This window comes from Myotis davidii, unplaced genomic scaffold, assembly GCF_000327345.1.
Source record: "Myotis davidii unplaced genomic scaffold, ASM32734v1 scaffold8, whole genome shotgun sequence".
Lineage (NCBI taxonomy): Eukaryota > Metazoa > Chordata > Mammalia > Chiroptera > Vespertilionidae > Myotis > Myotis davidii.
The window spans coordinates 1,825,142-1,840,359 of NW_006299520.1; the positions used below are offsets into that span (position 1 = coordinate 1,825,142).

The 15,218-nt window shown below is 37.7% G+C and overlaps 1 protein-coding gene across 1 annotated transcript in view; it reads right to left on the bottom strand.

Annotated features, from left to right (window-relative positions):
• Window positions 1-807: 807 nt before the first annotated feature.
• LOC102773199 (chromosome unknown open reading frame, human C11orf70) overlaps window positions 808-15,218 on the bottom strand; it is a 36,007-nt gene continuing 21,596 nt past the window's right edge. The window contains exons 4-7 of the mRNA XM_006775246.2: window positions 11,727-11,893; window positions 7,077-7,249; window positions 1,891-1,957; window positions 808-1,088 (exon numbers count right to left, since the gene is read on the bottom strand). Coding sequence (XP_006775309.1) covers window positions 960-1,088; window positions 1,891-1,957; window positions 7,077-7,249; window positions 11,727-11,893 — 536 coding nt within the window. The 3' untranslated portion in view covers window positions 808-959. The remainder of the gene's footprint in view (window positions 1,089-1,890; window positions 1,958-7,076; window positions 7,250-11,726; window positions 11,894-15,218) is intronic.

Sequence of the window (15,218 nt, forward strand, 5' to 3'; positions counted from 1 at the left end):
TCCTTAAAGTCTCAACATTTCTTGTCAATTACTTTTTCCATTAAAAAACATCTAAGTTAGATATTCATGTTATGAATGTAATGAGGAAACAGTACTAAGAGACCTGTTCTTTATTCTTTTGCCAACTTAATAATACCATCAGGGCAACTCTCTATGTTTCCATGCAGATCTTGTACTAACAGTGGGCAGCTGCAATTTTAATTATTATGTGCTAAGAGAGTTTACAATTACTTTCAGAACATTCTTTTTTAATTGAGGATTTTAAGTGGGACAAATGAAGCAAAGAAACTGTTATATTTTTCACAGCCCTTGAGATATAAATCTTTATACAATGTAGAAGTATAATTAAATAAAATTCAAATTTAAAAAGCTAATAATTCATATTAATGATACATAGTAAAGATGTTTAAGTTTCTTCCACAATTTCAATCAGGAATTAATTAGCTTCTAAAATAAAATACATGGAAAATTAAGGACTCACTTGAATTCGAATGCAACAAATATTAACTAGAGTTTTAGTTCTTTGTAACTTCTATAAAAATTTCCCAAATGCATTGGTATAGACTACGTTAGGGATAGAGTCTATTTCCTATGTTAGCTTTTTAAAAGACAAATTTAAAGAAAAGCATGTTGGTTGAGCATTGTCCCATGCACAGAGAGGTTGCCAGTTTGATTCCCGGTCAGGGCACATGCCCAGATTGTGGCTCAATCCCCAGTAGGGGATGTGCAGGAGGCAGCCAATGTTTCTATTTCCCCCTTTCCCTTTCCCTTTCTCTAAAATCAATATAAACATATTAAAAAAAAAAGAAAAGCATCTTGGCATTTGCTTCTGTTCTAAGTGGGTTCTTTACATTTTACTTTAATTACCTTGCAAAGTAATTGCTTATCTATAAGTAAGTACTAAAATAAAAATTGGTAAATAAAAATATAGTAAATATAGATTATCTGAAAGAATACTGCTAAGACATTTCTCCCACGCCAAAACAGTGGTATAAAACATGAACATGACGTATGATAGGATCCACAATAAAGTAAGAAAATGTCTGTTCATGACTTTTTCTTGAAGGGTAGCACACACCATCAGAATCCTGAAAAAGATAAACTTAATTTAGTACACAACAGTATTCAAATAATAGTCAACATATTTAGCTAATATATTTTCTGTTAAAATATAACTTTAAATCTTTGACAATAAATTGGCAGTTAAGTACTTTTTAAGAAATATCGACAGTCTACTATGCTAACAATACGTATGTTCATTACTACACAAACATGCATAATTTTTTACCTTAAGGAATTTGTAGTCTAAAAAGAAATCCCTCTTTTGAAAAAGTGCTTATAAAGTGCTAATATTGCTAAAATTTCCATTTTGCAATTTTCTTCTATCTTTGTTTTCTTTTAAAACACGGTCCATATGTACTATGAGGGACTATATTTCTTTTGTTTATTAATAAAAAGCACCTAGCCCAGCATAGTGAATACTCAATAAACACTGAACTGATCGAATGAAGATACTTAGATGTGTCAGTAATATTTTGTATGCTACGAAAATTCAAGCATCCGATTCTGTGGCACAAAGACATTCATGGCATTCTTACTTATTTGACCTATAAGTTGTGGTTTGACAGAGAACTAAGATTTACTTCCCATGAGTCACAGATTTAGCTCCTTACTAAGGACTATTATTAGACATGTACAACAGAAAGGAAGGTAGGGAGAAAAGTTCATACTGTTCTCCAAATAAAAGCATACCTTAAATTTAACAAAAAGCTAACTATCATCATCTTTTTTCATAGGCATAACATAGCCCTAACTGCTAACTCCAGTTGTAACAACCCTGTTAATAGCAAGTAATTAAATTCATTGGTAGTAAATTTCCTCTCCACTTACATATGCTGTAACTTTAAAGATGAAAGAGGTAATTTGTATTTCCTTGGTTTGAGGATGCTTTCGAACACTAAAATAAGGGAGAAAGATACATTTTAAATATAACGAGCATTGGCATAATGCATTTAGTATTCAGGTGTTCTTAATCATATGTAATATGGAAATATATAACATCCAACTAAAGTGATTTAAAGAGGGTGGCAGCTGCAGTTTCATTCAAGGGTGATGCAAAGTCAACTGAGTTGGAATTGCAAAAATCTGAATTTAGAAGGTTGGGGCCAATCTGAGATTCAAACGACATGACTCCAAGGCCAGAGACAATTATTGGAAAAATGAGACTTGGTAAAAGATTGAAGCATAGAAAACTGGAAGGGTAGATAAATACACATTAACTACACAACTTAAACACACATGCCAGTTCTGCCACTGATGTTATTTCACTTTGGTCAAGATTAATATTTCTGAACCTTAATTTTCTCATATGTAAATGAGGCATACTATGGTTCCTTTTAGGATTATAGGAGAATTAAGTAAGATAATGTATATAGAAGCTATTTGTTAAATTATGTATTACTAAATTATATATTAAAAGCAGCCCTGGCCAGTTTGGCTCAGTGGATGGAGCGTTGGCCTGTGTACTAAAAAGTCCCGAGTTCAGTTCTGGTCAAGGGCATAGGCCTGGATTGTGGGCTCAGTCCCCAGTGGGGGGCATGATGGAGGCAGCTGATCAATGATTCTCTCTCATCATTGATGTTTCTCTCTCTCTCTCTCGCTCTCTCTCTCCCCCTCCCTCCCTCTCTCTTCCTCTCTGAAATCAATAAAAATATATAAAAAATAAATTTAAAAAAGCATTCCCTCTCAGTAACTGTCTTTCAGTTATACTCTCCACAAAACATTACCAATATATAGTCAGAAAGCAAATTGAGGATAGAGGAAATAAACTACAGATAGATATCTACATGTAAATATATATGGGTTATATTTATCATGCTTTATAATCTGCAAAATACCTTTATATAATTTACCTCATAAAGATCAGACAACTCAGTGAGGTAGGCATCACTTCACCAATTTTATAAACAACTAGAGGCCCTATGCACGAAATACGTGCAAGAGTAGGCCTTCCTTCCCCCAGCTGCCGGCACCAGCTTCCCTCTGGCACCTGGGGCCCAGGCTTCCCTCACAGCCCCAGCTTCGTCTGGAAGATCATCTGGTCTAATTAGCATATTATGCTTTTATTATTATTGATAGTACTAGAAAAGTTAAATGATGTATTTAAGACAATCCAACTAAAAGTGGTATTTCTGGGAATAGAACCTAGTTGACACAGAGTCCAGTTCTCTTTTTCTACACCTCACCTGTTTATTCTATCCTTACATACGCATCAAGGGTATTACTCAGATGTGGTGTAGGTTAAATTTAAAGGAGCTATCCCGCCTCTTCATTTTATCAGGTGAAAGCACTGCTTCTCCTTTGCTACTTATGTAAAAGTAATAGGAGAAGAGAGAAAGGAGGAAGAAGGTGTGTTATGGGTCACTCAGCGAGATAGACCACAGCCCAGCATAGGTGGACTTTGTGGGAGGGTGAGGGAGTGTGTGTGTGTGTGTGTGTGTGTGTGTGTGTGTGTGTTTGAGCCTGTGCAGCTATTGGGAATGGCCAGACCTAAGACATTTCAGGGTTCAAGATTCTTAGGCTGTTTTCATTTCTAAAACATTTCATTCTGATTTAAACCCAGGATTCATGTAATTAAACTGATTTCCATATATTTATATGACATGGATTGAGGTAATTTTCTTTATTTACCCAATGCCCAAGATATACTTTTTAAAAGTTGAAGAGTACACTTAAAATTCTTTGCTATAACAATTACATATAAAACACGTGTATACATCTACCCAATCAACCAGATCAAAATACAGAACCTATCTATAGTTACATCTAATTTTATTTTTAAAATTTTAAATATTGATCTGAAGGTGTTTATATGAATGTAAACATATATAAAAATTCACCAACCTGTATGTACATTGTGATTTGTTCACTTTAGTGTATGGAAATTACCCCTCAATTTAAAAAAAATCTAAAAAAAACACCCTGTAAAAGTTTGTGCTTATCAAATAAACTTAGAGGAAAATTTAGTATTTGATACTTCATTTAACAACCACTTGACACATATTAACATGTACCATAAGTGTGTTTTAAAAAAGTCCACATTTCTTTAAAAAAATAATTATTGATTTTTAGAGAGGGGAAAGGAGAGAAGGGGGGGGGGAGAGAAAAAACATCAATTTGTTGTTCCACTTATTTATGCACTCACTGGTTGATTCTTGTATGTGCCCTGACCAGGGATTGAACTCACAACCTTGGTGTATCAGAACAATGTTCTAACCAACTGAGCTACTTAGCCAGGACCTATAAGTGTATTATTTAAAAAAGAAACTATGATTCATACATTAAAAGTTGGTTCCTAACAGAAATAAATCAATTACTCCATTTTATTACCTCTAATCCTATATTGCTATTACTTTAAAATATCTCATAAGATAATTTTCTAATTTTATAGGTCAAGTACAGTAACATCCATCTGATGTCTCTTAAGAAAAAAATAAAAGGAAATGTAAAGTGATATTAATTAGTGATTTCAGGTATGCCACTAATAATTGCATTTCATCAGGTGTTAGCAATCACTAATTCACTCACCAGATAACAATGGTTTTGACGGATGCTGGGACATGATTTCCATATTTCTCTTTTCATTTTTTAAATGGTGGGAGAGGTTTCTAAACATTCTTAATTAATTAATTTTATTTTATTATCTTTAAAATTTATCCTTATTGTTGGAAGTATTACAGATATCCCCCTTTTATTCCCACTGATCCCCTTCTCCCTGCTCCCTTCCCCTCCCCAGACTTCTCAGCATTATTGTCTGGCCATGGGCTACACATATATGTATATAAGTTCAAGAGAGGAAGGGAGAGGGAGAGAGAGAGAAGAAGAGGAAGAGAGAAACCTCAATTTGTTGTTTCACTTAATTAAGCATTATATGTGCCCTGACCAGGGGTTGAACCTGCAAACTTGGCGTATTGGGATGATACTCTAATCAATTGAGCTACCAGGCCAGGACCCATATAGTTCTTTTAAAAAGTATGTAAGGGTCTAGAAATAAAATAATAAATGAATGATTTCTTATTGATATCATTTGGGCTAACTTCTGAGGATCAGCCCTGTATTGGCTCTAATTGGGCTGGGCTCCTTCCCCACCTCCCCCACCATGAGGACTTGTGTGCATCTCCCCTGCGCTGGGAATAGGCTGCTCTCCTCTTTGCTGGCTCTCATGGACTCCATTTGATTCAAGACTTCCCTGACTGCTGACACTGACAATTTCCTCTTTTGAATTTCTGGAGCATGTATAAAGTATAAAATGCTATTAACACTTGCCTATAATTAATTGAACATTTGATTATATAAAAATTTTACTTATAAAAGATTTTAAACAATTTACATTACTATTATTTAATGTTAGTTTGTTGTTATTTCCTTAAGGTCAAGGACTATCTGATGCTCCTTTTGTAGTCTCCTTAGGTTCTAAAGACTCTGAAGCTTAAGAGTTTGGCAGAGTTCTGTGCACAATATTAACACTTACTGGCTGCCTGATTAAGTGATTCCATGGACTCAATTTATATTTGTCTGTAAGATGTCATGAATTTTGGCTACTCATTTAATTAGTCTTTGAGGCATACTTTTTTTTTTTTTTTTTTTTAAGCACCCAAAGAGCGTAGAAGAGAATTGCAAATAAGAATCCAGGGAAGGGAATGTAGAAGAAAACAGAAGTTTCTTCAATGTTTAGGTTCTACAGTTACTTCTATTTCAAATATCTCCAAATTCCTCCACAGTGTATGGTAGTGAGGAATTCCACAGGTTCATGTGGCTGCTGAGAAACCACACACTGTGGTGGCAGTGGGGTGTGTGTATGTCGAGGTATAATGAGAAGTGTCCACAGCGAGTGCTAGAAGTGGTCTTGCAAGTTTTCATGAGCTGCAAATGGTAAGAACAGAATGTTTGATGTAGGGATGTGTGTGCTTTTTCTGAAATTCTGTTTCGAATATATCTCATCCAGCAACCTTTAATGACTTTTTCATAAAAATCAGAGATCACTTATAGAAATATTTTTGTTTTTAAAACCATATATCAGAAATTAACTAAAATAAAATAGCTAAATCGTGTAGTTTTTTGTATAGCTATATGATACATGAAATAGATAAGAAAACTGAAATGTTGAGTTTAAGTAAGTAACAATCAGGAGTTTGATAGAAGTAAATTCTGTTGTTTTCCTGGTAAAGTAATTTTTATAGCTAAACTCCGGGGCCCTTTGTTTCACTTGTTCCTATCCCCTTTGCCTATAAAGATGATCCAATATCTTTATCAGTGAAAAACCCAACCAAAGAACTTTCATTTTATTTAAAATTAAAATATAAATAAAAGATATAAAGTTTTTATCCGCATTTGATCTTCATAAAGAAAAAAAACACACCTAGAATACTTAAAACAAATTGGGATTTGGGATTAGTTTAAAAAGTAAAGATTACACTTAGATGAACATTCTTCCAAAAATTACAAAGGTAATTTTTTAAACTATTAGTCCAGCAAATTCAAACATCCTGAGGGATCTTCTGTTCTCTTGAGAGTTAATAGGAGGCCTGGGGTAAAGGAGACCTGGAAGATGGCAGTTGCTAATGAGGAATGGAGCAGGTAACAGGTCTGAATGAGGAAACAAGAGGCAGGTGAAGAATGAGGGAGGGGACTGAGCACTAAAAGAGGGACAGGGAGCCCTAGCTAGTTTGTCTCAGTGGATAGAGCATCATCCTGCAGACTCAAGGGTCCGGGGTTCAATTCCAGCTGAGGCAGCTGATCAATGATTCTCTCTCATCATTGGTGTTTCTCTCTCTCTCCCTCTTCCTTCCTCTCTGAGATCAATTAAAAAAATATTTTTTTAAAAAAAGGGACAGAGAAATCAAGACATTTTCTAGCTTGGAGGAGGAGGAGGCTATGAGGAGGTTAGGGTGGTGCCATTTTTATTTACTTTGGTTGCTAATAGGACCACAAACAGCTGCTGGGTAATCCCACCATAGTTTAACAAATAATTTATTCTATTAACTAGAGGTTTACATATTGTAATCTAGCAACATTACCTTACTAGATCCTTATAGATAAGCTTTGTTGTTTCCAGGTATGGATTAATCACATCCTCATATTGACAAAGGGCTCCACCAAGGCAAAGATGTTTGAAAAGACAAAACAGGAACTCTTCTCTATCTGGTTGGCTGAATATTTCATATTTTTCTGAGTCTTCCACTAGCAAAACCTATGTAAGATGAGAAATTCACCTTAATGTAACATAATTTGAGGTTCTAATTTTTATGTTTTTGCAAGTTTCAATTTATATCATCTTAGTCCTATTTTAATAACCAATCCTGAGGCAACTGGCGAGAGTGATCTGTGAGACTTGCAGCTGGTTTCCACCCCATTTTATCCTTAGGTACTGACCTTCAATGAAAGAAATAAATCTAAATCTAAACCTTCTCTTCTACTTTATTTCTTTGTATCTTCAGTAATTGTTTTAGTGCTGTTGCAATTTAGTGTTGAGTCACCGTAAATCTTATTTAGAAACAACTGGAGCACAAATGAAAGGAGAAGTTTCTCCATCGAATTAGGTCTATAGTCTTTGCTTCTATGGAGGCGAAACACAATGGTCATTTTCTGTCCTCTCACCTTCCAGTGTTTGGGTCACTACTTTCCTTACCCCCACAGTTACTCCATTTTGAACTATTCAGGTAATTAGAGCCTCATAACTACCTCTCCCTTTCCTGCTCTCTTTCAGAAAATAGTTTGACTAGGTCTGATGTTGGGGATTTTTTTATACCATTGGGCATTACAGGCAATTGGTTAATTTGTTGACTGTGATGGACATGAACAAGGTGATGAATGTATGCTATAACATATATTTATTTTATTAAATTGTTTATATCCCACATACTTTTTAAAGTATGGTAAATAGCTAACTGTAAAATACAGATAAAATTAGATAAACATAATAAAAGATTTTTAAAACTCTTACCAAGAAATAAAATGGGAAGAGAAAACAAATACACATAAGGAACTCTAAATGGAGAAAAGCTATACATATCATACATACTAGTACACTTAACATCACCATACAGATAAAAGAGGGAAACATAAGTTATACAACAATCACTGTCTAGTAGCAAAAAGTACACTTAATTAGGAAAACTAATTAAGCTTAACATTCTATTTACCCCAATCTCAAATGGAAATTCATCACAATGTCATTATATGAGGCATTTTAAAAAATAATAAACTCTATGGTGCTGTCTATATAAAGTTTACTTATAATGACTTGATGAAAGCCAAAGTATATATAGTAAAAGATAGGTAAGGGGAAGTGGTCTGTAGTTCACTGCTCCCTGGGTGTGCGCCACTTGTACATCTCCCTTCTCTCCCTTCTTCCCCTTCTGTAAGGAATGATGTGATACTAAAGCCCAAGGTTGTAGCTATTAAAGCCCAAGGTTGTAGCTACTAAAGCCCAAGGTTGATCTGGCTTAAGACAAGGGTGACTAAAGCCTTGAAGAATGAACAGTTGAAATATATGGTGATGGAAGATGATTTGACTTTGGGTGGTGGGCACACAATGCAATACACAGCTCATGTACCATAGAAAGGTACATTTGAAACCTATATAATCTTATTAACCAATGTCACCCGATGCATTTAATTTGTAAAAAGAATAAATTGTTAACACATTCCTTACAAGCATTCTCATATGTTGAGTTGACTAGGTTATGCAATTTAAAAATTACAATAATTAGAAATTTTTTTTGGAATGAATGTTAAACAATAACATTCCAGGGTTGATCTTCCTCTCCATTCACATGCAGATCTGTTTAGTGCTTTGGTATGCAACGGTTAAGGAGCCAACTTCCGAGCTGCAGTCAGAAAGGAGGTCATTATCATCAGTACTTATGTTACACAGTATTGCCAATAGAATCCGTATTGCTGTACAATGGGGGGCCCTTTCTATTTCATGCTAAATCTGGAAGTTATTTATTTTTCAGCCAGAAAGCAACCAAATTAAAAGAACAGAGTGGCAAAGAACACAGGAGCAAAACATACAGGCAACTACCAGAAAAACACTGAGTCCCAGCACTTCCTGAATAACGGTGCCCTATTCATGGCATAACTAAGGCAAGCCACAGCAGGCAGTTTTAAACAGAGGACTCTATTGGAAATCAAATCCTCTTTTAAAAAAGTCCATTGCTGAGGCTCTCTGTAGAAGTGTTGGTAAAACTCTCCAAAATTAGGGGGAAGGGCCTTGAGACAAAAAAAGTTCAGTATGTGAACACAGATCAGTGACAGAGAGAAGAGCTGAGATTAATTGTACCCAAAAGGAGAGAAACCCAGACTAGACTAGACACTGTTTGAAAGATAATTTCCAATACATGGTAAGAAGGAGTAGAAATTATCATCAGATCCTCACTGCATAGTATTTATATTCTTATTATATACTAGTGGCCGGGTGCATGAAATTCATGCACGGGGGGTTGTCCCTTAGCCCGGCCTGCACCCTCTCCAATCTGGGACATCCCTCTTGCAATCCAGGACTCATGGCTCCTAGCCGCTCACCTGCCTGCCTGCTTGCCTGATTGCCCCTAACCACTTTGCCCGCCAGCCTGCTCACCCAACAAGTGCCCCCTCACTGGCCTTCTCACACCCAACTGCCCTGCCCTTGCCGGCCTGATCTCCCCCAACTGCCCCCCTCCACCGGCCTGATCGCCCCCAACTGCCCCCCATGCCAGCCTGATTGCCCCCAACTAACCCCCCTGGCTGGCTCGCCACCATGGTTGTCCGGAAGGTATCCTGGCCTAATTAGCATATTAACATTTTATTAGTATAGAGGCCTGGTGCATGGGTGGGGCCAGATGGTCTGCTCTGAAGGGGGTCCTGGATCAGGGTGGGGTCCACTTGGGACAGGGCTGGCCTGGGCGAGGGGCTGGGGTGGTTTACAGGCCTGCCACACCCCCATCAGGGTGGGGGGTCCCTGCTGGGAGGTGTGGCCAGCCTGAGTGAGGGGCTGATGGCCTATGGGGGTGAGGGTCCCTGCTGGGAGGGCCTGGCCAGCCTAGGCGAGGAGCTGATGGCTTCTTTCAGGCTGGCCACACCCCCACTGGGTTAGGGTTCCCGCCGAGGGGCGTGGCCAGCCTGGGCAAGGGGCTGAGGGCCATTTGGGGGCAGTTTGCAGGCTGGCCAATCCCCTGTCTTTGTCTGGAAGGTCTCCCAGTCTAATTAGCATATTACTCTTTTATTAGTATAGATAAATATACTTCACTTAAGACCAAACTATATGTAGTCTCATTCAATTGGATGAGTTTGGTTATTCTCAATTAGTTCATTTTATTTTCTTAAACTAAGAGTTCTCTTAAGTATTGTACTACTGTAGAGCAATGTACAGACTAGCTGCATGCCTCCTGGTCTCCTACAGACAGCATTGCTATGTCTATTATGGTACATAAGTAGCTTCCCTAGTTCATTTCTATATGGACTTGCAACACATTAGATTTGCACATTCTCATAATGTAGAATAAGAATAGTAATTATTAATTAATAATATAAAAAGCTTACTAAGTGCCAAGCATTGTGCTAAACACTTTAAATGCATTATCTTTCATAATTCGTACATTATTCCCATTTTATAAAGAAACTGAGGCTTATAGACATTATCAATTATAAAGTGGCAGAGCCTGGATTTGTACCTATGTCTATTTGATAACAAAGCCCTAATTTGTAACCATTTTGTAAATACTCTTTCTCAATAATTAAAATAATATTTCAACAGTATTTTATACTTTTTAAAAAGTGTATTTAAATGCTTTCTCCACTAATTTTTCTCAATGATTTCAGGAAGAAGGTAGAATGCACATTATAAAAAATTTATTGATTTTAGAGAGAGAAGAATGGAGAGGAAAGGGGAGAAAGAGAGAGGGAGAGAAGGAGGGGGGGAGAGAGAGGAGAGAGAGAGAGAGAGAGAGAGAGATTTGTTGTTCCCTTTATTTATGCATTCATTGGTTGATTCTTGTATGTGCCCTGACCCGAGATCAAACCTGCAACCTTAGCATATCAGGATGACACTCTAACAGAGCTACCTGCCCAAAGCCTAGAATGGACATTTTAATCTCCACAGGTAAGATCTTAAGGCCCAACATATTGAATGATTTATCTATGGTTATTATCTTGTACATAACTCAAAAATTAGGTAAAATCATCCATGTCTTCTGATTCCAGGTTCAATATCCCACACGAAAACAAAAATTAACTTAATCAAATGGCTTTTTAAAACATCTCAGAGATGAGATAAAAATATTCTTTTACTCCAGCTATGTTTTTAAATACCCCGTTTGGTATGTTAAGAGCCCCACATTGAAGAAAACCAGCCATCTATTACATAGGTCAGGGTTTTGTTACTTTATACTACTGAACATTTTGGGCCCGATAACTTTGTTGTGAGGGGTTGTCCTGTGTATTGTATGATGTTTCCCAGCATCCTTGGCCTCAACCCATTAGATGCCAGTAGCAACCAGTTGAGAACTACTGAAATACACACGTAATTAAGTTGATGGTAAAAGTCTCAGCCAAGAAACCAATCAATGTAACTGATCATTATTCATTGCTAAGAGGTATTTTGTGGATTTTAGACAGGCAAAAGTTTTTGACAGGAAGCATTTTATGAAATAAAATTTTATTGTGAAATTAAACAATTCTGTACTTACCTTTCGTAACTCATCAGAAATATGAAAGGGATCACAAAAAGAATCTAGACATTTAACAATATGTCCACTGTCTCGTACAATATCTTCACTGTATAACCGTTTAAAAAATGACATTGAAAGCTGTGTGCAAGGAACATTTATGGCTTCAATTTTTTTCACTTCAGTTCCTGAAAAAAGGTATTTTATAGACATACAACAATTAGTTTAATATTTGCAATTATTTCCAAAATAAGCATTACTATGCAGAGGTTCAAAGTAATGACATCAGGTATGTTTTGATACTTTTAAAAGATACATTAGTTTAAGAATTTCATTTTACAGCTTTTCATTTTTATTTATCATTAAAAGTTGATGCCCTAGCCGGTTTGGCTCAGTGGATAGAGTGTCAGCTTGCCAACCGAAGAGTCCTGGGTTCGATTCCAGTCAAGGGCACGTACCTTGGTTGCAGGCTCCTCCCTGACCCGAGCTCTGGTCGGGGACATGTATAGGAGGCAACCAGCCTATGTGTTTCTCTCACATCGATGTTTCTCTCCGTCTTTCCCTCTCTCTTCTGCTCTCTAAAATCAATGGAAAAATATCCTCTGGTGAGGATTAAAAAAAATCATTGGAAGTTTATAACAAAATTTCACCATTTCAGGCCTAGATGAAGGATACGTAAATTAGAAAGTGCTTTAAAATAAAAATCGTTTTGTGTAGTAGGAGGTTTTTAGATCAGTTTTAATGCACATAATCAGAATTGCCTGTAAAAATACAGTAAGTACTTTATGACTTTGATTTATATTATGCTTAATGCATATTACAAAATTTTAATTAATATAACTAATGGGTATTTCTAAAGTTATTGAGGATGTCTCAAAAATGTCCCTTTCCATTTAAAATTTTCTTCATTGTGATCTCCTTTACAATGTTTATTGCAAAAAAATTTCCTTTTAAAGTATACTTCAAACCAGGCCCCAATCAAGTTATCACAAGTTTGGGATTAGAGAAATGTGAAATCATGGTGTTTTGTCTTTTTCTCTTGTAGTTCTAGCTCTCCCTGCTCCCCGCTTATTTCCTGAATATGTCTTTCAGGGCTGGATTTTCTGTTATTAGAAGTTCTATTAAATTACAGAAATACATAAAGGTTAAAGTGAGTATTTTTATTATTTCCTTAATGAATCGTTCAATTCCCCTCTTTTATGCATCCACATATACACATGCTCTCACTCAGATATAGAGGGGTGTTGGTCTTCTTTCTTCAAAGTTCTATGGAGACTGTAGACCGCGGCATGTGGTTTTTGGTGTGTCCTCTCCTCATACATTTGCCAGATCTTTAACTCAAGAAGTCGCTTGAGATTCAGAGGAGTAATAGTGGCAATTATTTGCACTTCCTCCCTCTGGCTGTCCACGTAGAATCCTGCTAGGACCTGAGCTGGGCTAGTGTAAAGGCAAGAAGGATGCCCAGAGCCAGTAACTAGATACTCAGTAATGTCTAAAGCAATGCTGCTAAGAAAAGCTCCTTTTGTTTTAGACGCAAAACCTTTGGGGGAATAAAGGGAAAAGCCCACAGAAAATGATAGCGTAGGTCTAAGCAATAGTAAAAGGTCAAAGAACAAGAGCAGTGGAGAACAAGACAGTCTTCAAAAATGGGTTGGTGGCCACAGAATGAGAGACAAACATTGGGCAACCTGACATTTTAACAAATGTACCCGAGCTCTGATCTGAGGAGTGACGGGTTTGGATGATGGGAGAAGGTAATTAAATACAAACGACTTAATCTGAGGCACAGAAATAGCATTTGTTATGAACTGAATTGTGTCCCTCTAAAATTAGTATGTTGAAACCCCAACCCCCAATGTAACAGTATTTGGACATTAGACCCTTGGAAAGTAATTAGGGTTAGATGAGGCGATGGGTAAGGTTAGGACTTCAACATGTGAATTTTGAAGGGACACAATTCAGTCCATAGTATTCTGTCTCTGGACCCCAACATTCATGTCCTTCTCATATGCAAAATACACGTATTTTATTCCAACAGCACTAAAAGTCTTAATCATTCCAGCATGAATTCTAAAAGTCCAAAGTCTTATCTAAATATCATCTAAATCGGGTATGGGTAAAACTAGAGGTATGATTTATCCTGAGGCAAAATTCCTCTCCAGCTACGAACCTGTGAAGCCAGACAAGTTATGCGCTTCTAAAAATACAATGGTGATACAGGCATAGGGATAGACATTTCCATTTCAAAAGTGAGAAATAGGAAAGAAGGGGGGAACGATGGTTCCAGGCAAGCCTAAAATTTATCAAGGCAAATTCCATTAGATTTTCAGCCCCAAGACTAATCCTTTTGGTCCAATGCACTGCCTTCCAGATCCACAGGGCAGTGGCTCCACCTCTGTGATTCCTCAAAGTGAAGTGTGTTGTTGAAACTGAGGGGGTGGCTCTGATGATCTCTGAATTGCATTCTCAGTTTTCTTTTATTGAGAAACGAGAGGCCCAATGCACAAAATTCATGCAAGAGTAGGCCTTCCTTCCCCTGGCTGCCGGCACCGGCTTCCCTCTGACACCTGGGACCCGGGCTTCCCTCAAAGCCCTGGCTTCGTCCGGAAAGTCGTCTGGAAGGACATCTGGTCTAATTAGCATATTATGCTTTTATTATTATAGATAGAGCAAGTTTGCAGCCGAATGGCTCTATGGTATGTTCCTGTAGGATCTAAGATGTTTGACAATCTTTGTCTTTTTTTTTCTGTTTCCTTTTGTTCAAACTGGCAGTATCTTTGCTAGTACAATCCCCATCTCATTTTCTGGCTTCTGTTGAAATGGCAAGTCCATAAATTGAACCTGTGATCTCTTTATCAAATGGTAGCTCAGTCACGCTCTTAGAGTTCTCTTTAGAACAAGTTTTCTCATTTTTTGCAATATGAATATCCTGAGAATTTTCCAAATCTTCAAGCTCTGGTGCCTTTCTGCTTAACAATTACTTGTTCAATTCATTGCTCTTCTTTCATATCCTACATAATAAAAGGCTAATATGCAAATAGACCAAATGGTGGAACAACCAAACAGCTGGTTGCTATGATGTGCGCTGACCATCAGGGGGCATGTGTGGAATATGGTGGGCATTGGCTGTGGCGGGATGGTGGAGCAGGTGAGTGGGGGCACCAGGCCAAGGGGGGGCGCTGGTCACTGTCATCGGGGCAAGCCTCTGGTGGTTACTGAAAATTCTTTGCTACCCCACGATGGTCAGTGCACGTCATAGTGTTCGGCTTGAGCCTCTGGTGGTTACTGAAAATCCTTTGCTCCCGTGTGCTGCGGTCCTGCCGGGTGCTTGCACCTGCTGCCGGCGCCAGCCCTTGCACCCGCAGCCAGTGCTGGAGCTGCCACTCGCACCTGCTCCCGTGCCCTGCCCGGTGCTGGTCCCGATCACTCAGCACCATCAGCAGGTGTGAGCAGTGGCTACCGGTCCTGATTGTCCCTGAGGGCCTCTCCAACTCCCCTTGCTCCCGAGGGGTG